This window comes from Lycorma delicatula, chromosome 12 (genome assembly GCF_047948215.1).
Source record: "Lycorma delicatula isolate Av1 chromosome 12, ASM4794821v1, whole genome shotgun sequence".
Classification (NCBI taxonomy): Eukaryota; Metazoa; Arthropoda; class Insecta; order Hemiptera; family Fulgoridae; genus Lycorma; species Lycorma delicatula.
Genome location: NC_134466.1, coordinates 60,824,398 through 60,849,346, shown reverse-complemented (window position 1 = coordinate 60,849,346; position 24,949 = coordinate 60,824,398). Strand labels below are relative to the sequence as shown.

At 33.6% G+C, this 24,949-nt stretch overlaps 1 protein-coding gene across 1 annotated transcript; it reads right to left on the bottom strand.

Moving 5' to 3' along the window:
• Positions 1-1,195: 1,195 nt before the first annotated feature.
• LOC142332774 (uncharacterized) lies at positions 1,196-13,620 on the bottom strand. Its single transcript, XM_075379390.1, has 3 exons — positions 13,522-13,620; positions 12,689-12,838; positions 1,196-2,967 (listed from the first exon to the last, which is right to left on the bottom strand). Exons 1-3 carry the CDS (start codon positions 13,618-13,620, stop codon positions 1,339-1,341), a joined length of 1,878 nt encoding a protein of 625 aa, XP_075235505.1. The 3' UTR covers positions 1,196-1,338.
• Between the last annotated feature and the right edge of the window lie 11,329 nt (positions 13,621-24,949).

Genomic DNA, 24,949 nt, shown 5'->3' with positions numbered 1-24,949 from the left:
TTTTTCTTTATTTAAAATTATATCTGAATTTTTTTAAAAAAATAATGTAATAAATTATCAACATAATAAAATAAAAAACAACTTTAAATAAATAAATTATCAACATAATTTATCGCGGTTGTAAGTAACTTAACATCAGACTAGACATTAGATTAATCTAATTATAACAAAAATACAGGAGTTATGAAAACAGTAACCCAATATTAGTACACCGAATAAATAAATTGTTTGTATTGTATATATAAATAAATATGTTTTTATATTCATAATTTTGCAATAATGGTAGAGGATAATGTTTAATCGATACATTTTTTCTACAATTAATAAATATATTAATATAATTATCTGTGTTATCAACATACTGAATACTTGGAATATTAGCAACAACTGAATAATCTTTGTTTTTGAACTGGCTGTGCAACAGCCAAAAGATTGTTCAGTCGTTTTTGTTTTGGGAATTCTGATGTCCAAGATGCTGCTGGCAGTGGATGACCAAAACAGAGAAAGTGAATGATATTTTGGCTAAGTCTAAGCATGCAAACCTACATGACATTGCTAGTGACCTAATACCCATCACCAAACATTGTTAAACCATCGGAGAAAGCTAGCTACAAAACAAGCTAGACGTTTGGGTGGCACATGATCTGACAAACTATGATAGATTCAGGCATGTACTGTCGACAATTAGCACGTTTGGTGCAATCATGCAAAGCTAGGTACGAGCAATTCAAAGGAAACAACCTAAATTGGTCAACAGAAAGGATGCCATACACCACGCCAGACTGCCAAAATGCATACTGCCAGACTGCATACATCTTTAACGACCAGTCAGCAACTGAGATAACTTGACTGAGAGGTTTGATGCATTCATTATATAGCCTAGACCTAGCACAATCAGCATATCATTGTTTCAATCTATGCAACAACTCCCTGAACGGTGTTAAATTAGTTTTAAAGAAGGCCTGTGAAAACCGTGTGTTTTATGAACAGAAACCACAGACGTTTATAGCTCAGGGTATATGGTGTTGATGGAAAAATGGCAGAACGTAATCGAAAAAAATTGTGCACGTGGTCTCAAAATGTTATTATTCAATAACAATACATGTATTCTCAATTTTGACCTCTCCAAAGGCTCAATACTTTTTAGACAACCTGATATAAAGGAAATATTAATCATGTAAAATATAAGCTACTACAAAACTTTATTAATGAATTGTACATACATTACATAAATGATAAATGATTCTGAATGATCTTGTTTATAAATTAATTTGTTTTGAATAGTGTATACAATAATGTAAAAAAAAAGCAACAAACTACAAATAAAGAAAATTTATATCACTCTGTCAACTTAATTTGACTTGCATGTAAACTTTTTAGATAAAAATTACATGCAACATTTTTCTCACCAGTATGAATAGCGAGATGTCTTTTTAAACTACCGCTTTGATTAAATGTTTTTTTACAAAAATTACAAGTGACTTTTTTCTCACCAGTATGAATAGAGAGATGTGTTTTTAAACTAGATTTTAGACGAAATGTTTTTTTACAAAAATTACAAGTGAATTTCTTCTCACCAGTATGAATAGCGAGATGTGTTTTTAAATTACTGCTTTGATTAAATGTTTTTTTACAAAAATTACAAGTGAATTTCTTCTCACCAGTATGAATAGCGAGATGTTTTTTTAAATTACTGCTTTGATTAAATCTTGTTTTACAAAAATTACAAGTGAATTTCTTCTCACCAGTATGAATAGTGAGATGTGTTTTTAAAGTACTGAGGCGATTAAATGTTTTTTTACAAAAATTACAAGTGACTTTTTTCTCACCAGTATGAATAGTGAGATGTCTTTTTAAACTACTGCTGTGATTAAATGTTTTTTTACAAAAATTACAAGTGAATTTTTTCTCACCAGTATGGATAGAGATATGTGTTTTTAAATTACATTTTAGACGAAATGTTTTCTTACAAAAATCACAAGTAAATTTCTTCTCACCAGTATGAATAGAGAGATGTCTTGTTAAACTACCGCTTTGATTAAATGTTTTTTTACAAAAATTACAAGTGAATTTCTTCTCACCAGTATGAATAGCGAGATGTCTTTTTAAACTACCGCTTAGATTAAATGTTTTTTTACAAAAATTACAAGTGACTTTTTTCTCACCAGTATGAATAGAGAGATGTGTTTTTAAACTAGATTTTAGACGAAATGTTTTTTTACAAAAATTACAAGTGAATTTCTTCTCACCAGTATGAATAGCGAGATGTGTTTTTAAATTACTGCTTTGATTAAATGTTTTTTTACAAAAATTACAAGTGAATTTCTTCTCACCAGTATGAATAGCGAGATGTTTTTTTAAATTACTGCTTTGATTAAATCTTGTTTTACAAAAATTACAAGTGAATTTCTTCTCACCAGTATGAATAGCGAGATGTGTTTTTAAAGTACTGAGGCGAGTAAATGTTTTTTTACAAAAATTACAAGTGACTTTTTTCTCACCAGTATGAATAGTGAGATGTCTTTTTAAACTACTGCTGTGATTAAATGTTTTTTTACAAAAATTACAAGTGAATTTTTTCTCACCAGTATGGATAGAGATATGTGTCTTTAAATTATTGCTTTTGTAAAAAGTTTTTTTACAAAAATTACGTGTTAAGTTTTTTTTGACAACATGAATAGATAAGTGTGACTCTAAGGTACTTCTTCGAGTGAAAGACTCCTGACAAAACGTACATCTGTGAATAGGATGATGAGAAGTTATGATGTTCATTTCTTCATCTGTTTTATTAGTAATTTGCAAGCATTTTTCTTTAAAAGCAAAACTGTTTAAATGATCATATTCTTTACCAACAACATTATCACATGTACAGTTATTTTTTATTTTATTGCAAACCACACATTTTGATGTCAGTAAAATACTTTCAGTATTTCTTTCCTCCACATCACCAATAGTTTTTTCATTATCCTAAAAAAATCAATCACAAAACTTTGTTAATTTTAACAATTCCAACTACAAATTGACAACTTATACTCTAATAATAAATATCTCATCTTCATATTTAACCAAGCACAATATGTTTGTTTGTACGGAGCAAAAATAAAAACTTGTTTAGTAAATGCAGTTAAAAAATAATTAACAAAATGTAACATAATCCGTAAACTGTGTACTACATAGTATAGAACTAAAACTAGTCTGACAACAGACAATTTTATAATGACATATAAAAAAAAGAAAATTATAAAAAAAAAAGAATTAAGAATTTAGCCAAGTTAATAATGAAAGAATAATATACTGAAGATCAAAAATATATAAATTTTTAATCAATTCCGATACACAAAAAATGGGTGCCATAAGAAAAGCAATGTCAGCTGCAATGAAACTTAAAATATTTGTTTAGTATTTATCAACACGAGTGAGCTACATGTTTCTTGAGAAATGTTTTGTTTCTAAATCACATATATTCAAATTCATACCAGAAGTATGTAATGCAATTTATAACTTGCTGAGGCATAATTTATAAATTATTTCTTTTTTGACAAATTTTTGTTCCAGGTTTTAACTTAATTTCGTGACAGAATAGAAAAGTATACTTATGATATTGCTGAGCGTTTGGTAAAAATAAAAAACTTTACTTTTAGATGTCTTATTTAAAAACTTTTTAACTGTTTTTCTGATTTCAAGAGAACACTACTATGAGTAATAAGATTTAGATCGTTTCAAACATAAAAAAATTATTTAACATGCAGCATTAACAATAAACATTTGGTGTTACCTACTGAACATCATTTCGATTCATCTGTGGATTTGTGTTGCCATCAACGCTGCAGTTCATTGTGTCAGGGTTTGGCAAAAAAATTCCTGCACAGTTTTGGCCAAACAACGTGATAAAATAGTACAACAGCAGCAACTTGGCATGTATTTAACACCTGATATGGAAATTTTATAAGAAATGATTTGGAGAAAATTACTTGATTATGAAGTTACTTATTTTTCTTCATCAGTCAATATCGACCAAATTTGTAGTAATGAAAGCATAAATAAATTCTATAAATTTCACTGCTAAGTTCCCTAAAATTGGTTAATAGGGCAAACCAATCACTGAATTGATGATTAAGTTTTATAGTAAATTTTTAAAGGATGAAGAATTTTTCTTAGTCTATAGCTCACACAAAGTCACAGACATTTCTTTCACAGCTATTTTGGTGATATGATTAGCATCTTTGTAGACAAAATATCTAGCAATATCACATTTTGTCAGTGTAAATTCATTGCTACCATCTAACCTGAAAATGTATCATTCTAAGCATGAGCTCTAACAGGATGTTTATAAACCAGTGCATTCAAAAAGTAACTGCGCACCTATATAAACATGATGATAGGCTGAAGAATTTTATTCTATGCACTATGAGTAATGCTTTCACAAAGGTTGGTAATCCTGTATTGCGTGCAGTTAGCTTCCATGAGCCAATCACAATGTTGAGACAAGATGTGTCTTAACATAAGAAGAAGTGATTCTTTGTTGTCACTGTTTGTTCATTGTCTTTGAATGACTGAGGCTGTCTTTCCATGTGCACACAGAACAGTGAAAATTTCTCATTTAATCCATCCTCATAAGCATGGAGAGTATCAGACAGTAAAAGAATAGTATTTTATTAGTCTTCCAGGTACACCGGTTCCTAATCGATATAGTGTAAGAACACTAATTGAAGACTTTTGGAAGATTGGATCAATAAAGATATATGAGTGAAGTGATAGACCATTAGTATTTGAAGAAAAAACTAAAACATATCAACTATATGAAGTAGTTTCAACAGACCTGTGCAAAGGTTAGCTCAACACAAAAAACAACTTCAACAAGGCAATTTATAAGAAGCTCCGTTTCATCCCATATAAAGCGATTCAAAAGTTATTGTCCAGAGACTGTGGAAAGTGAATTCAATACTGGGAATGGTTTCAACAGTTTCTATAGAATATTTATGGACTGCCAACAATTAAAGCACAAATTTAATTGAAACTGCCATTTAAATATGAATTAAAATTTCTGTGAAAGGAAACTCTAAGAAGTTTCCCTTATTTTGTGAAAGCTGATGCGTTCTACAGCTTCAAAAAGTCAAATTTTCTTTTCCTTAAAAGTAGCGACATTTCAATACAATCCAATAATTTTCAGATTTATATTATGCAATTCTTATATTGCGATACTGAATAGTCATTTTATTATAATTACCGGTTATAATTCAATGTACATGAAAAAAAGATTCTAATCAATCAGTAATGAAAACCTTAGAGAAATGGCATAAAACCAGATCAAAAATTCTTAGGAACCCTCAGAAATCTCATAAATTTCACACTACAAACTACACATGAAGTATAGATCCTGGAAAAGTAGCCTCATGGCTCTTATCAAAGACCAATAGGATTGGCATAAAGAAGTATAATATTTCTTACATTTATTTATTTCTGTGTTTCACGGATGTTTCAACAGCAATAATGCAACACACTGTCTGTTGGGAGGTAAACAATTTGTTATGGCTGTGACACATATACAGCACCATAAGAGATACATCGAAGTAGTTTTTTTGTAAGGACAACAATTTTCATCACATAGCTGGATTCTGTGAATAGATTATAAATTCACTTGCAAGAATCTATCAGCTGCATTTCAGTAGGTTTATGTGTGATGAACAACATTATATTTTGGTACTACGAAGAAAGAAACAAGAAACCTTTTATAAAACCTGGCACGGAATGTTTATTCTTTTTCAAAAGCCATGAGTTTTCAAAAGTGACTTATAACTAGTATCATGACAGCTACAATCCTCCACATACTGTTTTCATCATTCTTTTTAATCAAAGTATCTAATGTTAAACAAGAATTGCCACATATTATTTACGCCATTAAATAGTAAATGAAAATATCTTACTTGTCTAAATGTTGTCAGATCTTAGAAAAATGGCAAATGATGTCTCTGTTGACACTACAAAGAGAATCACATCGGATGCGGCCACTCAAAGGCTTGTTGTTACTCGGTGTCCGATTATAAATGCACTGGATAACAGGGTGCCTGCACCCTAGGTTACTGAGTTTATTAAGGACGGCCTAAGAAGGCCTTCAGGAACACACAGGTAGGAACTCTGGATCGGAGACACAGGGCCCTAAATATGGTTGCAGTTATCGACATAAATGCTCTGGCAGAAAGTAAGGTAATGGATTCCCTGGCCACCAGGCAACCGCAGGTGGCCTGGCTCCTTAGTAAGTCTCCCATTAGGGCTGGAAATGCAGTGCTGGCTATGTTGGAGGTAAGACGTGTTGGGAGACACAGAAACAGATGAAACATCGGTCTCCAACATCTTTCATACTGCATGTGTTGATTCTGATGATGGAAGTGACCTTGAGTTGGGCCTGGTACATGTATTCGCGAGAATCAAGAAGAACTGTGGACCTTGGGCCTCTACAGGCAGACATCAACTTGCAGGATACTGCCGTATATGCGTGCAAGATTTTAGGGTGTGAGTGTAGGTCGACTGGCTACAGATGTCACATAATCACTCTGACTGGAAGTCTCCCTTCTGCATGGAGGCGTGATGAACCAGTAGAGGAAAAAAGGGGAGAATGATCAAAGTAAAGACTGCGGCTACCTATGCAGACCGGATTAAGTAGGTCAGGAAAGACATTATGATGCCGCCGACTGCTGTGATTCCTTCTGTAAGGAAGGCAGACGACAGAATGGAAATTAAAGTTAAGGTGGAGAGAGAAGTCTGGCACTCTAAGGCAAAATCTGATTTCAATCTTAAAGGTTGGGTCTATCACTAAGAAAACGAGGATGGCCGTTCTCCGGATTCGTGGTTTGGAGAAAGGCTGGGTAATTCGGAGACCGGCGTGGCGGCATCCGGCGACCATCGTTGCAGCTGTTGCTCTGCAGGGACGAGTCAATATTGGGCTGAGAGAGTCTCTTACAGAGTGGAAATACATCGAGCTTCCACAACGGTGATGTAGATGCCTGGAGACTTGCCACCTTGCGAGGAACTGTGAGGACACAGACAGGGTGGCTTGATGCTTCAACTGTGGTGGAGAGGGGTACAGGACAGATAGCACTGCATGCCCTAAAAAGAAGAAGGACAACAAAGAAAACTAGGAGAGGGCCCAACACCATTCTGGAGAGATACTGGTGTTCTCGATTTTTTGAGATGTGGTTTGTTGTCGTCCTGCACTGCTGGCAGGAGATTTTAACGACTGGTCGGCCTCCTGGGTTTCAACGAAAACCAACACCCGTGGCACCACCCTGAACGATGCGGTGGCGGCGCTTGAGTTAGTTTGTCTAATAACTGCGAGAGCACATACCGCCTCAGGAGAGGAGAGTAAGGATCTGTGGTAGACCTCACATTTGCTACACCTGATCTAGCTAGCAGGGTTCCGAAGTGGAAGGTACGGGAAGGATTCACGGCTAGTGATCAATGGGCTGTTATTACGGTGATTGCGGAGATTGATATGAGACGAGTACGATGATCTGCGACAAGGAGCTGGAGTACCAGAAATAAGGATGCAGAGGCATTTGCTGGGGTGATCGATCTTCGGGGAGTTGTTTGACTCCTGAAAGCTGAGGAGAAGATGGCCTGTCTTGTTGAGTCCCTCACTAACGCCTGTAATGGGACACTCCCCCGCAAGCTGTGTATTGGTGGACGGAAAAAGTGCCATTGGGACAAGAGAAGGCTTGGGCGCCTGGAGTCCCTAAGAGAAGTGTATAATGCGTATTACAAGGAAACACTTCATCATATAGGCCTCTGGCTATAGTCGATGCACTGCATCGACTATAGCCAGTCAATATCGACAATGCATTAAATTCGGCACGTTGATGTGCCGAATTTAATGTGGGGACGATAGACTTTGGCTTGATGTCCTCAGCTAGTCTGTGAACTGAAAACTCTTTTTTTCAAAACGTCTCGTTTTTCTTTAAAACAAAAAAAATTGTTTTTCTCCAACTTTGAATGCTATTTTGAAAATGATTTTGAACAACAAGAGGTTGGAAAAGTAGTTCATTCATTTCTACAGGTTTTCCTATTTTTCACATGTCTTACCTAATGGAAGTTAATTTTGGCACTTAAAATTTAATTTGATTGACCTAATATTGTCGGTGGTAGTAGTAAAAACAAGTCGGACAAGGATGTTCTCTATCCCTGTTATCTTTTAATTTTTGAATAGAACCAGCAGTTAATGATGTTAAAGAACAATTTAGATCTGGAGTAACAGTGCAAGGTGAAAAGATAATGATGCTACGATTTTCTGATATAGTAATTCCAGCTATAGTTATTCTAGGGAACAAGAAAACAACTTTTGGTTAGAGATTTTACAATAATCAACTGAGCTTCAAATAATGTGCAGGCAGGAATGGTTTTCGTAATGAACAAGAAATTTTGGGGTACATAAATTAAAATCTAATAATATGTTAAACAAAAATGGTACACCGATTTATAGCATGAAAGGAAAAGTCGATAGGCGAGTGGAATATATTGAAGAGTTATACAGAAGAGATGAAATCGAAAATGGTGTTTTAGAGGAAGAAGAGAAAGTCGAAGAGGATGAAAGGGGATAAACAATCTGAATTTAAGAGCGCATTAAAAGATCTGAATGACAGAAAGGCTCCTGGAATAGACTGAATAACTGCAGAATTACTGCGTGTGCAGGTGAGGAAGAAATGGATAATTATACAAGCTGGTGTGTAATATTTACGAAAAACGGGAAGTTCCATCAGACTTCAAAAAGAGTGTTATAGTCAGGATACCTAAGAAAGCAGGAGCAGATAAATGTAAATTATACAGAGCAATTAGCTTAACTACTCATGCATCAAAAATCTTAACTAGAATTCTGTACAGAAGAATTGAGAGGAGAGAGGAAGAACTGTTAGGAGAACACCAATTTGATTTCAGGAAAAGTATAGGGACAAGGGAAACAATTTTAGAGCTCAGATTAATAGTAGAAGGATGATTAAAGAAAAACAAACCAACATACTTGGAATTTATATACCTGGAAAAGACATTCGATAACGTACACTGGAATAAAATGTTCAGCATTTAAATAAATTAGGGTTCAAATACAGAGATACAAGTTTAATTGCTAACATTTATAGGAACCAAACAGCAACAGTAATAATTGAAGAACATAAGAAAAAAACCGTAATAAAAAAGGGAGTCCGACAAGGATGTTCCTTATCCCCGTTACTTTTTAGTCTTTACATAGAACTAGCAGTTAATGATGGTCAAGAACAATTTAGATCCGGAGTAACAGTACAAAGTGTAAAGATAAAGATGCTACGATCTGCTGATGATATAGTAATTCTAGCAGAGAGTAAAAGTGATTTATTACAGGCAATGAATGGCATAAATGAAGTCCTTCGGAAGAACTAGTGCATGTAAATAAGCAAGAACAAAATAAAAGTAATGGAATATAGTCGAAATAATGTAAATGGACCACTGAGTATAAAAATATTAAAAGATTATGGAGGTAAAAGACTTCTGTTATTTGGGAAGTAGAATTACTAAAAGATGGATGAAGCAGCAGTGATAACTGACAAATAGCACAAGCCAAACGAGCTTTCAGTCAAAAATATAATTTGCTTACATCAAAAATTAATTTAAACGTCAGGAAATCATTTTTGAAAGTATATGCTTGGAGCATAATTTTATATGCAAGTGAAACTTGGACAATCAAAGTACTTGAGGAGAAAAGATGAGAAGCTTTTGAAATGTGGTGCTATAGCATGATAAAAATCAAATGGTTGGATAGTGACAGACTTACAGACCACATATTACAGCATCCTGGAATAGTAGCTTTGATATTGGAGGGGCAGGTACATGGGAAAAATTGTGCAGGAAGCAACAGTTGGAATATCAAAACCAAGTTGTTAGGGAAGTGCGATGTAGGGGGTATAACAAAATGAAACGACTGGTACTACATAGGGAATATTGGAGAGCTGCAACAAACAAGTCAAATGACTGTAGAAAAAAAAATTAACTTGAAACTTCAAATAAATTATAGAGAAAAAAGATTTAACACATCCTTTATGGCATGTAAAAAATAGTTCAACATTGTGGACATCAATTAAAAAATGAATACCACTGAATTGTATTCATTATCCGGTCTATCTGAACTTAAGAATTTCCTTCTACTCTTCTTTTATGTTTTTGTATCTATCAACCTATTAAAACTATTATTCAAGGGGAAAAAGTCTGTAGTTCTCAGCCTGAAAGCAATGAAAAAGCCTCATAACTTTAACATGGCCTGCATTCATTCATTTATTGCGATGCTATACACAATCCAAGAGCCCAAAAACATCTATATTTACGTTATGTACTGTTGTAAAAAATGTTTACCTACCATAAAGTGTTAGGGGCAATCTGTTCATCATAGCTATTTACCTCCCTATACTCCGTATAATATATTGTTTATATTATAAATAAAATATCTCAAGTCAGACAAGAATGCTACATGATATGTGGGCCACAAACACTACATAAAAGTTTTTTTTTTTTTTTGTCTTCAGTCATTTGACTGGTTTGATGCAGCTCTCCAAGATTCCCTATCTAGTGCTAGTCGTTTCATTTCAGTATACCCTCTACATCCTACATCCCCAACAATTTGTTTTACATACTCCAAACGTGGCCTGCCTACACAATTTTTCCCTTCTACCTGTCCTTCCAATATTAAAGCGACTATTCCAGGATGCCTTAGTATGTGGCCTATAAGTCTGTCTCTTCTTTTAACTATATTTTTCCAAATGCTTCTTTCTTCATCTATTTGCCGCAATACCTCTTCATTTGTCACTTTATCTACCCATCTGATTTTTAACATTCTCCTATAGCACCACATTTCAAAAGCTTCTAATCTTTTCTTCTCAGATACTCCGATTGTCCAAGTTTCACTTCCATATAAAGCGACACTCCAAACATACACTTTCAAAAATCTTTTCCTGACATTTAAATTAATTTCTGATGTAAACAAATTATATTTCTTACTGAAGGCTCGTTTAGCTTGTGGTATTCGGCATTTTATATCGCTCCTGCTTCGTCCATCTTTAGTAATTTTACTTCCCAAATAACAAAATTCTTCTACCTCCGTAATCTTTTCTCCTCCTATTTTCACATTCAGCGGTCCATCTTTGTTATTTCTACTACATTTCATTACTTTTGTTTTGTTCTTGTTTATTTTCATGCGATAGTTCTTGCGTAGGACTTCATCTATGCCGTTCATTGTTTCTTCTAAATCCTTTTTACTCTCGGCTAGAATTACTATATCATCAGCAAATCGTAGCATCTTTATCTTTTCACCTTGTACTGTTACTCCGAATCTAAATTGTTCTTTAACATCATTAACTGCTAGTTCCATGTAAAGATTAAAAAGTAACGGAGATAGGGAACATCCTTGTCGGACTCCCTTTCTTATTAGGGCTTCTTTCTTATGTTCTTCAATTGTTATTGTTGCTGTTTGGTTCCTGTACATGTTAGCAATTGTTCTTCTATCTCTGTATTTGAACCCTAATTTTTTTAAAATGCTGAACATTTTATTCCAGTCTACGTTATCGAAAGTCTTTTCTAGGTCTATAAACGCCAAGTATGTTGGTTTTTTTTCTTTAATCTTCCTTCTACTATTAATCTGAGGCCTAAAATTGCTTCCCTTGTCCCTATACTTTTCCTGTTAGGAAAAGTATAGGGACATACTTCTTCCACTCTCCTCTCAATTCTTCTGTATAAAATTCTAGTTAAGATTTTTGATGCATGACTAGTTAAACTAATTGTTCTGTATTCTTCACATTTATCTGCCCCTGCTTTCTTTGGTATCATAACTATAACACTTTTTTTGAAGTCTGATGGAAATTCCCTATTTTCATAAATATTACACACCAGTTTGTATAATCTATCAATCGCTTCCTCACCTGCACTGCGCAGTAATTCTACAGGTATTCCGTCTATTCCAGGAGCCTTTCTGCCATTTAAGTCTTTTAATGCTCTCTTAAATTCAGATCTCAGTATTGTTTCTCCCATTTCATCCTCCTCAACTTCCTCTTCTTCCTCTACAACACCATTTTCTAATTCATTTCCTCCGTATAACTCTTCAATATATTCCACCCATCTATCGACTTTACCTTTCGTATTATATATTGGTGTACCATCTTTGTTTAACACATTATTAGATTTTAATTTATGTACCCCAAAATTTTCCTTAACTTTCCTGTATGCTCCGTCTATTTTACCAATGTTCATTTCTCTTTCCACTTCTGAACACTTTTCTTTAATCCACTCTTCTTTCACCAGTTTGCACTTCCTGTTTATAGCATTTCTTAATTTCCGATAGTTCCTTTTACTTTCTTCATCACTAGCATTCTTATATTTTCTACGTTCATCCATCAGCTGCAATATATCGTCTGAAACCCAAGGTTATCTACCGGTTCTCTTTATTCCGCCTAAGTTTGCTTCTGCTGATTTAAGAATTTCCTTTTTAACATTCTCCCACTCTTCTTCTACATTTTCTACCTTATCTTTTTTACTCAGACCTCTTGCGATGTCCTCCTCAAAAATCTTCTTTACCTCATAAAAAACATAAAAGTATTCTGATGAATAGAAAAATTGAGAATTCTTACAATAACTAGATCTTATAATTATAACATAAACCAAGAGAAAATAGAAAATAGCTTACATGATTAAATATTGTCTGCTCATCATCTGTCTTTGCAAGAGGTACAAACAAATTGTCTTTTTGCTCTGTTTCATGCATGTTTTCTTTTTTGACGAGCAAGGATAATGGATCTTCTTCCAAAAATGAATTACCAGTCTGTCCATCAATATTCTGCAAAAAATATAAAGTAATAATAATATTGTTTTATAATAGTGGGACTTAAAATAAGTGTGGTTAATTAAATATTACTGAAATGTAACATCTGATAAAGTCAAGAGCATGGAGCTAACTATAAGAGCAGTTCAAAAAGTAACTTACATTTGTCCCTAGCATGGAGATTGATGGGGATAGAGCTACCATCCTGGCGTCAAAACATTTTTATACTCATCAAGAACGCATCAAGATGTCGTAGCATGTGAACTGTGATTTTTCTACTTTTTTTATTGTAAATTATTAAAATGTACTTTTCAATAGAAAATACTGCGAGTGTGAGGTGCGTTCAGTTATCAGGATTTTACTGGCAAAAAACCTCAAAGCAATTGGAATTTTCATCAACTTTGTAAGGTGTATGGAGATGGAATAATGAATAACAGTGGAGTGAGGCAGTGGTGCATTCAGTTTAAAAATCGTCACACCAATGTTCATGATAAGAACCGCAGTGGTCGGCCTAGCCTTTTGGCTGATAAAATAACAATTAAAATCAACTATAAAACTCATGAAAATCACTATTTTATGATTACGAAACTATTGCTCATTTCCCCCAAATTTCACGAAATTTACTGCAAGAAATTGTAACAGGGAAGCTTGGCTACCACAAGTTATGTGCAAGATGGGTGCCAAAAATATTGAAAGACCATAAAAATAGCTTCTTGCTGCATCGCTGAATTACCTCGAAACCTACAACGAGGATGGTAATCCACTGCTTGATCGTGTTGTAACAGAAAATGAGACATGGGTAAAGCATGTCAACTGTGAAACAAAAAGACAGCCCATAGAATGGGGTCACACTGGTTCTCCCAGAAAACCAGTAAAATGTTTTCAACCATTGTCAGCCATAAAGATTATGGCAACTATGTTTTGGGCCGCTGAGGGAGTGCTTCCGTTGATTTCCTTGAAAATGGCAACACAATTAACTCAAAGATATTGTGAGACATTGATAAATCTACGGAGAGCGATGCAAAACAAGCAGCAGGAAAACTGAGCTCATAGTGTTGTTTTTTCACAACGCACATCCACACACGACTAATTGTACCAGATACCTCTTGGATGGTTTTCGAGGGGTGGTGTTTGATCACCCACAGTACAGTCTGGATCTGGCACTGGGCGATTACCACATCTATCCAGCGATGAAGACCTGGTTCGCAATGCAACAAAGCGCTTTGAAAAAGATGCAAAACTTAATGCAAGTGTAAACCAGTGGTTGAAATCTAAGGCTGTAGATTTCTACAGAAAGGAATTGAAAAGCTTGTGCTTAAGGAATTGCTTGTGCAATTTAGATGCACTTTAATTAAGTGCCTCAATTTAAATGGCTACTATGTAGAAAAACAGTTTAAGATTGAAGATTGTTCCTTTAAAATGTGTATAATACAATTTTTTTTTTACTTGGTTGGTTTTTTATTTCAAAACGTATGTTACTTTCTGGACAGCCCTCCTATAATGTCAAAGATAATTTAAGACATGTTATGGATCAAAATGTGTTCCAAAGCAGCAGCCTGTGTCAGTTATGTATGGAAATGAGTTACTATAATAATAGTCTATGTTTGTAACAAACACCACATGAAAACCAGAGGCAAAATGATCAATGAGTTTCTAAATTTCAAAAAATACACATGATTGGGCAATACCAGTAGAGGTCATTGTTTTTTATTACCTAAAAAGATACAATTTTTGGCAAAAGAAACATATTCACTGGGTATATAGACTTTATGTTTCCTCGTCGTTGATAGTGAATGTTTTTCCTCCTTGAGAGTAACAAACAAATGAAAATCCAAGTCAAGTCAGGACTATAGGAAGGATGTGGTAGTATTTCCCGACCCATCTTTCCAATGGTTTCTTGGGTCAGCTATGCGGTGTGACGTCGAGCATTGTCGTGTACCAATATCCGCCTTTTCTTTGAGATCCGCGATGTTTTCTCTCATTGTTGGCTTTACATTTTTCATCAGCGTGTCTGAGTATTGTACTGTTTATTGTACGCTTATTTTGCAAATAATCACATAAGACGGTTTGCGCATCCCAAAAGACGGTCAATATGACTTTTCCCACTGATGCTTGCATTTTGAATTTCTTTTGGACAAGTGAGCTGATATGCTTCCATTCCATGCTTTGTTTTTTAGACTCTGGTACAAAATTGTGAACCCCAGTTTCATTACACGTTAAAATCTTGTTTAGAAAAGGATCACCTTCCCTTTCATAACGTTTTTTCAAATCAGCACACACTTTGAGTCTTGTTTCCTTGTTGCGTTAACTTCTTCAGGAACCACCTTGCACTTGTTTTGCTGTACATGAGCTTGTTACTGAAAACATTATGAACTGTTCCAACACTTACTGTAACTTTTTTTCTATTTGTTCGACTGTAATATGCCAGTCTTCACGAAAAATGTCATAATGCAGGAACTGACAAAGGTAATCACCGATAAAATTTGTGAAAATCGCTGCATTACGATTACAGAACTGTCCCTTTATTTATCTCAATTTTCACAAAAGTCTACTGCAATTAATTGTATCAGGAAAGCTTGCTTATCATAACTTTTGGACAAGATAAGTCCCAAAAATCTAAGGCAGCAGATTTCGACTGAGAAGGATTTGGAAAGCTCATGCGTTGTTATAATAAAAGCCTCAATTTAAATGGCGACTACGTAGAAAAATAGTTAGATTGTCCCTTTCAAAAAGATAACATTTCTTTTTTTTCATTTGGTTGGTATTTTATTAAAGAACATAAGCTACTTCCTGAACTGCCCTCGTGGTTTGCAAGTGGCATCATTCAGTATATGATCAGTATATGATAGCAATGGAATACAAAGATATTATAGGCATTGGCATTTATAAATCGATCTACAAAAAAATGTTTCCACCTAAGCACAATCTAAATGGTTTTGTATAAGACAATGCCACTGCTGAAAACATATCAACGTTGTTTGAAAAGAAAAATACAGAGACCTAGTATGAGGATTATCAAAAACTACAATAAACCATTTAGTAACTGAACGTGCTCCACAAAACCAAAGATAGTTTTGTACTCTTTTTGTAAACAATGTTGGATCAAAATATCTTGTGTCTGACACAATTACTGAACGATATGGGTGCCGTAAACAGTAAATAAATGAATCCTTATGTATAAAAAGTTGAGAATTCATATCATAACTAGATCTTATATTTATAACTTAAACCAACATAAAAGACAAAATAGCTTACTTGTTTAAATACTGTCTGTCCATCATCACTTGTCTTGGAAAGAGTTACAAACAAATATTTTTTTTTCTCTGTTTCATGCGTGTTTTCTATTTTAATAGGCAAGGAAAATGGAACTTCTTCCAAAATTGAATCATAAGTTTGTGCATCCATAATCTGCAAAAAAATATAAGGTAATAATATTTTATTATAATAGTGGAACTTAAAATAAGTGCGGTTAATGAAATATTACAGAAATGTAACATCTGACGAAGTCAAGAGCTTGGAGGTAACAATGAGGGCAGTCCAAAAAGTAACTTACGTTTGCGTCTAGCATGGAGATGATAGGGATAGAGCTCCCATTGGTGTCAAAACCTTTCTAGAGTATGCACCAAGTTGTCATAGCCTTGTAGACTTTGACTTTCCTACTGTATTTGTTGTGAATTATTGAAAAGTGCGCTACAGCAGAAAATCCCACAAGTTGTGAAGTGTGTTCAGTGATTAGGTTTTTACTGGCAAAAAACCTCAAACCAGTTAAAATTTATCGGCAACTTTATGAGGTGTACAGAGATGGAATAATGAGTGATGGTGGAATGAGGCAGTGGTGCATTCAGTTTAAAAATCACCGCACCAATATTTATCAAGAAGGCCGATCTCAGTGGTTGGCCGAGTCTTGTGACTGATGAACGGACAATGATAATCAACGATAAAATTTGTGAAAATCGCCGCATTTTGATTACGGAACTCTCGCTTCATTTACCCAAATTTCACAAAAATCTACTGCAAGCAATTGTATTGGGGAAGCTTGCTTATCACAAGTTTTGGGCAAGATAGGTGCCAAAAATCTAAGGGGGCAGATTTCTACAGAGAAGGATTTGTAAAACTCGTGCATCGTTATGATAAGTGCAATTTAAATGGTGACTATATAGAAAAATTTTAAGATTGTCCCTTTCAAAATAGATAACTATTTTTTTTTTATTAAATAATGTAAGCTACTTCCTGAACTGCCCTCGAAGTTTGCAACTGGCATCTTTCAGTATATAATCAGACTTGATAACACTGGAACACACGTATATTTTAGGTATTGGCATTTAGCTATCAACCAATAGAAAAATGTTTGCACCTAAGCGCAATCTAAATGGTTTTGTATAAAATAATGTCACTGCTTGAAACATATATAAACAATCAGTCTTGATTGAAAATAATTATGCAGTGACCTAGAATGAAGATTATCAAAAAGTATAATAAACCTTCTTATAACTGAACATGTTTCACCAAACCAAGGATAGTTATGTAAAGTTTTTGTAAACTACGTTGAATCTGGGTCTAGAAAGAATAATGTTTATGCAGCTTTGTTTACAACATGAGGCTCACTGTACTTTCTTTGTTATGTACTGTCGTCAAAATGTTTATCTACCTTAAAATGTTCAGAACAATTTGTTTATCATAGCTATTTATCTCCCTACACTTCGTTAATAACTTTTTTTTATATTATAAATCAAAATATCTCATATCAGACATGAATGCTAAACCATATGAGGGCCATAAACAGTAAATAAATATATCCTGATGAATAAAAAATTGAGAATTCTTACAATAACTAGGTCTTATATTTATAATTTACATCAACATAAAATAGAAAATGGCTTACTTGTTTAAATATTGTTTCTTCATCATCTGTCTTGGCAGGAGGTACAAACAAATATTCTGTCTGCTCTGTTTCATGCACGTTTTCTTTTTTAACAGGCAAGGAAAATGGATCATCTTCCAAAAATGAATTACAAGTTTGTGCATCCATACTCTGCAAAAAAAATATATGATAATAATATTTTATTATAATACTGGAACTTAAAATAACGTGGTTACTGAAACCACGTGGTTTCAATAATAATAATAATAATATTATACTAATATTGAATAATAGTTAGTGTAGTTAATGATAAATTACTGAAATGTAACATCTGATGAAGTGGAAAGCTTGGAGCTAATAGAAATGATTTACTATAGAAATTACTATATTATTATTTTTTGGTACATTAATATGCTTACAACACGTAAATAATAAATACTTCTTTCACTCTGGTAAATCTGTAGGCATAATCTTAACCGCTAGCAAACAATCGCGGGATAAACAATACTAATATTAGTCCTATTACTATACATTTAATTTTAGGTTTCTATTATTATTACCACGTTATTATTTTTATTATATATTTTTTGAATTTTATTTATATAAATATACTTACGGGACGTAAATAATATACAATTTTTTCACTCTGTAAAAACTATAAACATAATCTCACACGCTAACATACAACCATGGGATTAGTTCGACTAAAATTAGTCGTACGTGCTAATCGATTATTAAAATTAATCGATTATTTTAACAACATTCAAATGTGTATTAGTCGACCAATTTTTGAAAATTAGTAGTCAACTAATTAGCATTCTTATAATATTATTTACAACAATATAAAAAATTCAATCTATTAAACTGCTTTTATATAGAATTATAGATTAGTCGTTGGTCGAAAACATTAATCGCTATAGTTATGAACATTACTGCTTAAGCAAGAATGTACTTATTAGATTATTAATAAAAGTGGTTTTCAACATTCCATGCCACCATAACTTCATATAATTTCACCATAACTAATTTCATTTATTAAACAGAGAATAATACCTATCACACTTACAGAAATAATACAATTATTCGTTGTTTAAATTAAGTCAGGCTGGTAAGAGAGTTGTAACAAATTTTTCTATTTTTTACATAGAATGCTTCAACATTGTTTATTATCTATTATTGTATATCTATTGTCTATTACATATATTTAAAATGTATTTTTTTAAACAAAATTCTAAATAAATAAATGATTTTGATAATAGAAATGTAATGTCTTACTCTTTTTGATATCAATATCATTTGTTAAAAACTGTTTTATTTATAATACAGAAATTTTTGTTTTTGAGGGGAAGAAATGATACCTGCAAGACTTTTGGGACTCCACAATTATTTAATTATTGATTTCAGGGTTTATTTACAATTCGTCACAATGTTGGAATCTTACCTTTTTAACACGCAGTCAAACTTGAAATTCTCCGGTGTCCTCACTTGATTGTATCCCTGTACAACATATAGGATTTAAAAATCTTACGTTCTGACTGTCAGAGCTTCCGGTGTTTTCATTCGATGTCACATCTGTGCCTTACCTAATCGCAGTAGCTCATCTCCGGGTCTGGTAATCTCGTAACCCCCCAAGTATATTACTTGTGGGGGACAGTCAAGAATGTAGTGTACAGTAAAAAGCCAGTTACTAGTGGAACTACACAATGAAATTGAAATGGTTTGGGCAGCAATTCCTGTGTCTGTAAATAAGGTCGTACAAAATCAAATCAAAATTAAACTCTCACCTGATTATTTCGCTAAAGAGATTTTTTTAAATGTATTTATTTGTTTTTCTATATTAACTTTTTGCTTTTAATACATAATGTGAATTACTTTCACTGATAACTGGCAAAGAAACTTACTTAAATTTTCTGCGTAATTTTCTCCTAAATAGTAAGTCTTTTGAGAGTAAAACTCTCTGTAGCCAGAATTTTACTCCCTTTTCCGGGTAAGTTATCTAATTTGTGAGGATTTTTTGAAATTGTAGTGGCGTATTTTTTGACCCACCATACTCTACACATTTGTCACTTTAGATATTCACATGAAGATTTTTACATACCAAAAATTCAGGTGTTACCTATTAGTAAGAATTAAAAAAAATATATATATATATTACTGTTGCTCCAGTTTAACTCTAAAATCTGAATTTCAAAATTCCTTTCTTAGTCCACACTTGCATCATAAGAAAAATGTGTATACAAATTTTTAACAATTTATCTTCATTAGTGTTTATTGTTATTTAACAATAGTATATTGCTCCATTCTCCAGCTTCCTTCTTTTACTAGACAAATAGCTATTTGTATATAGTAGAGACAGATCATGTCCAGCTTTGTTCCATGCTTTCCTGTAATACTCCACTGCAACAGCAATTGAGTATGGCTGTCTTGCCACACTCAATGTCTTATTGGAATATTTGTCTCCTATTGTGAATAACAGTTTTAAATGATGTATTCTTAGTGAAAAAAGCATTTCTTTTGAATATAAGGTTGTAATTAAAAATACAAATGGTATTTTTTTAAATCTTGCATTTCACAACAAACATCTATCTCTACTTTTCTAATAAACATGGCCTACATTTTTCCTTCACTATGTTTAGCAGTAAGGTAAATTATGTTTACCATAAAAAATGTATATTTACCTCATACTTTTAATTGTAACAAGTAATTTTTTTGACATAATCTTTTTTTAAGAGTTTTAATTGTTAAAAGTAGCACAAGGCTATTGCTGAAATTGTAGTTTTTGAACAACCCTGTTCTGTCATCATTATCATTTATTAATAGCACTGTACATATAAATCTATAAATGATCCAATTTTAATCTAACCCGTTAATGCCTATTATATGACATATCATGCGCAATGCAAACAAGGAATAAATTTCAGCTAAATAACATTTTTTACGTTTTATATTTTTTGCAATTTGCTTTTTGGTTCACGATAATATTGGTTATTGTGTTGGTAGACCTTTTTTTAGTTTCTTCACAGCTTTGTTGTTGTTCTATGTACTTGTGTATCTTGAGAAGTTACCATGGAAAGGAAGTATGTCTAAATAACTAAAATTTTTATTTTTTATATGTATTCAACTAAGAGACTTACATGATTATTTTGCTAAAAATATATGTTTAAATATATTAACATAACAATACGCTTATCATTATCAGTTTTTGTTTCTTTTCTATTTTTTTTTAATTTATGTATGATATATCATACACTGTGCTGTAACGGATAATTGTGGTTTATGTTTCAGAACTACTGCTGAAGACATCCTTTGCTGGCTATAAAGATCAAACAATTTATGAGTCCTAAAGCAATCCCAGGCATTAATGGGCTAATTTAGTTTTGAATAGTGTATCCAATAATGAAAAAATAGTAACCACTAACTGCAAAGACCATATAGCAAATAAATACAATTTATGTCAACTTGTAAACCTAATTTGCATTCAATGTCTTATTCACATTACCTCCTATCACTCTATAACTTAGTTCATTTAATCTTATTCGGTAGCTTCTGTGCCCATGCCTTTCTTAATATGTGGATGTTTCACACCCATATAGAAGTATATTCCAATTAACAATTTACAAGATGCTTCTTTAACTGCGTCTTATAAATAACAATTTCTTTCTGTTAAATCATTCAATTGCCATTATTTTGTTTTCACTTTCCAATCTTCTGTTAGTCATACCTAGGAGACTGAAGTTTTACTAGTTCAATTCTTGCTTCTTTTGTGCAGACATTCATTAACTAATTAATTCTTTCCTGTCGTCATTACTTTAGTTTTTCCAAACATTTATTTCAATTCCATACCAATTTAAATTTTTAATAACATGTGGTTCCATTTCTATAAAAAAGTCATCTTGTAAAGTTTAGTATCTTTCCTCCCAGAGTGATTTCTATTCTCTTTATCAAATCTTCAACAAAATCAGCGAGAAGCAGCAGCTTTCTTTCCTTACTTCTCTTTCTAAGTCAAACAAATCATTTCGATCTCCTATATTTTAGCCACTTTCGGATTTAGGTACAAGTCTTTTTTAGATTTCTATGATTTCAATCTAGTTTATCCCGTTGGATATTTTTTAACAAAAAACCAAAGAAAAAACAGTGCTCAAATTGAGAATTCTTTTTTATTACAGTTCTTTTTTTAAGGTCTTATTAAATGTAATACACCAAATAATTGAATTGCCCGATAAGATTCTTTACGTTGGATTTACTACAAGCAAGTATTTAAAAATAATTCTAATTTTTATGGTTAAAAATAAATAAGAATTTTCCATTTGTCTGACTTCAGACTTGAATTTTTTGGTACACATTTTTAAAATGAGGTAGCATTATACAAATATGGAAAGTTAAAATTTTAAACTAAACACTAAAAAAATTGTTTCTTTTTTCATCAATACTGTTTTATACAAAATAAATGAAAAAATATAAAAAATTAAAGGTATAATTTTAAAACATTCACAAATTATATTCAGTAATGTTTTTACTGTTTTATTGGTTTGTATTCAAGTTAATAGTAAATATTTTTACTACTTAGCCTTTCTTTTTTTCTCATTAGTATATGCTTAATGAAGGTAAATACTTCATTTTACTTAAGCCAAGAGCCCCTTAACTTTCATCAGATATTTTTCATCATTTTCTTTTTAGAAGTCATATATGATTGTTATTTCTACTTTATTATGAATACGGTTTTCTTGGGTTATTTCAATATTATCAATCTTTTTTCTTGCAAGTTCAATCTTGTTTTAACAGAGCATGGCACATATTTAACAGCTTCACTGGTATATATTAATTCTCTACAAATTAAGAAATGATTTGCTATTTCAAAAGTTTAAGATTTTACATTACACGACAATCTCCTCCACCAAAATAATGCTAAAAAATGAAGTGCCAGAACACTGATTTTGTAATCCCCACAATTTTTTTCATGAAATCTTTTAAATTAGTTAATAAATATGTTTTTAAATATTCTCCTTTTTGATTTTTTTTTGTAAGAATATTATTTTAGGCATTAAACAGAATAACTACTGTAAATTTATTTTTATATTATTTATTAGTATGACAAATGCAGTAGTTTATCTAAAAGTTATTTTTAAAACTGGTTTAAAAGTCAGTTACTTTAAAAAATATTATAATATTGCACTTCATAATATATATTATATATAATACGCCAAAAAGGCACCACCAAACAAATTTTTTTTTCAAATCTCTTTGTCAGTAAAACTTAACAACCAAAAAAACTATCAAGTTACTTTATTTCTTACTTCATTTGTGTGAGGTAATACCCTACCTGACACAGTTCTTGTCTGGGCACAGTGATTTTGAGGCATACCTCAAAAGGTTTTGAGGGCCTGACATGGCTCACCCCTGACAACACGGTACCATACATGCTGGCGGGAAAGAGGCAGTAGAGCCAGGTGGAGAAGCTGGTATGCACAATCCTGTGAACAAAGGAAGGTGAAGGACATCTGCGTGACGCCAGGCTCAGGCTGGAAGTATGCTAGGTTTAAGAATCATTTTAATATATGTCTTTGTGTTGCTTGAGGGGTGCCATCGGGTAGGAATCTGGGTAGGACGGTCCTGGGGCCCAATGGTATTTCCAATTGTGGTTTCCGGAAGAAAATGAAGGGTGCAAGGGTGGAAGCCGGGGTCTCATTGTGTAACGACATGATATGTGAGTAGATTAATATGGGTGAACATGCTTCGCCTACTTAACCAGGGTCTTTAGGCACCTTAGATATGAGGTGCGGAAGTTTTATATTTAGATTAAGCTTGTTTTGTTTTACTTCTGTTTTGTTTTATTTTTTCTGTGTCCACCTTTGCGGATGATGAGTATGGGTGACTGCCGGTTTGAAACATAAAGTTTTAGCGAAGTAGACTCTTTGCTGAGCGTCGTGCTAGTCTAGCTGTGGGGCTGGACCTGCATGGCCTGATGGGCAGGCAGCCCAGTTTCCCAAATTAGTTAATTGTTAGGTGAAGCATGTTTGCACAGGGTCGCTTTAGAGCATGACCCTTAGATAGGGTAGGCAAAAGAAATATTAGATTAAAGTCTAGTATTAGGACAAAGGACATGCGCTGGGAGGCATAGGGACGGGTACCTGGGTCTCCCCACGAATATCTTAAGTATAGAATTAGGAAGCCTGCGTAATTCATTTAGTCATAGGGATAGATATAGGCACTAATGGACGTACGCTGGGCTGAGCAGGAAGGGGTACCTGTTCATCCCGATGGATATTCCGGGTGTGAAAGTTAAATGGAGTGCTTTGAGTGGGTAGGAAGGATTTGTGCTGGGTATTATGGGGTATCCTCAGCAGTTCTCAATTGGTAAGCACTTCCTTAATGACCTGTGTGTCATTATTAGGTTTGGAGTGGAGGACTTATGCTGAGTGGTAGTGAAAAGATGCCTTTCACTACCACTCAATAGGTAAGCAGATAATTATAGGCAGCCTGGGTGCTGTGGCTTAGTTGTAAGAGTGCTATGATGAACGTGTGCTGGGTGTGAAGGATAGAAGACCGTATCATCCACACTAAACAGGCATGGTTAGACATTATAATTAGGTAATGAGCCTGCAAGCTCTAATAGGTTTTAAGGAAAGGACTTGTGCTGGTCAGGAGACCATCCTGACCAATGAACAAGCATAGATTAGATTAAATTAGTGTGTAGGTTAAGTTAGGCGGCCTGCGAGCTGCACTAATTAGTGTGATTAGAATTAAGGTAGATATAAGCGAGTTGCTTCCACCCAATCGACATTGACTTGTAATGGGGAGTTACAAGTCGCACCCAGGAGGGAAGAAACCCCGGTCCACTGCGCAAAAACAAGGGAAGAAGAGACAAATCTAATAAAAATATAAAATCTTAAAATAAAAAAAACAATTAAAAATTTTTAAAAAAGCAGTGGGGACGGCATGGGGACGAAGTGTGGCGATGTCTAGGGCCAGGGAGGCAGCCCTCTTGTGGAGAGGGTGAAGGTCCACCTGACATGTAAGAGGAAGGTGGGTCGGCGCTACTCGATGAAGCACTAGGGGCATTCGAGGTAACAAGATGGGTCGCGAGGGGTAATGAGGACATGTCGCCCATTATAGGATAGGATGTGAGGGGTAGCCCTATGGGGGAGGGGATCATGGGCATACTAGAAGAGGGATGTCTATGGTCTCTGTCGATACCGTGGGGACCCCGTTGGGAGAAGCCCTAGTAGAAGGGTCAAGCTAGGGGGTGTTAGTCTGTGGCGACGGCA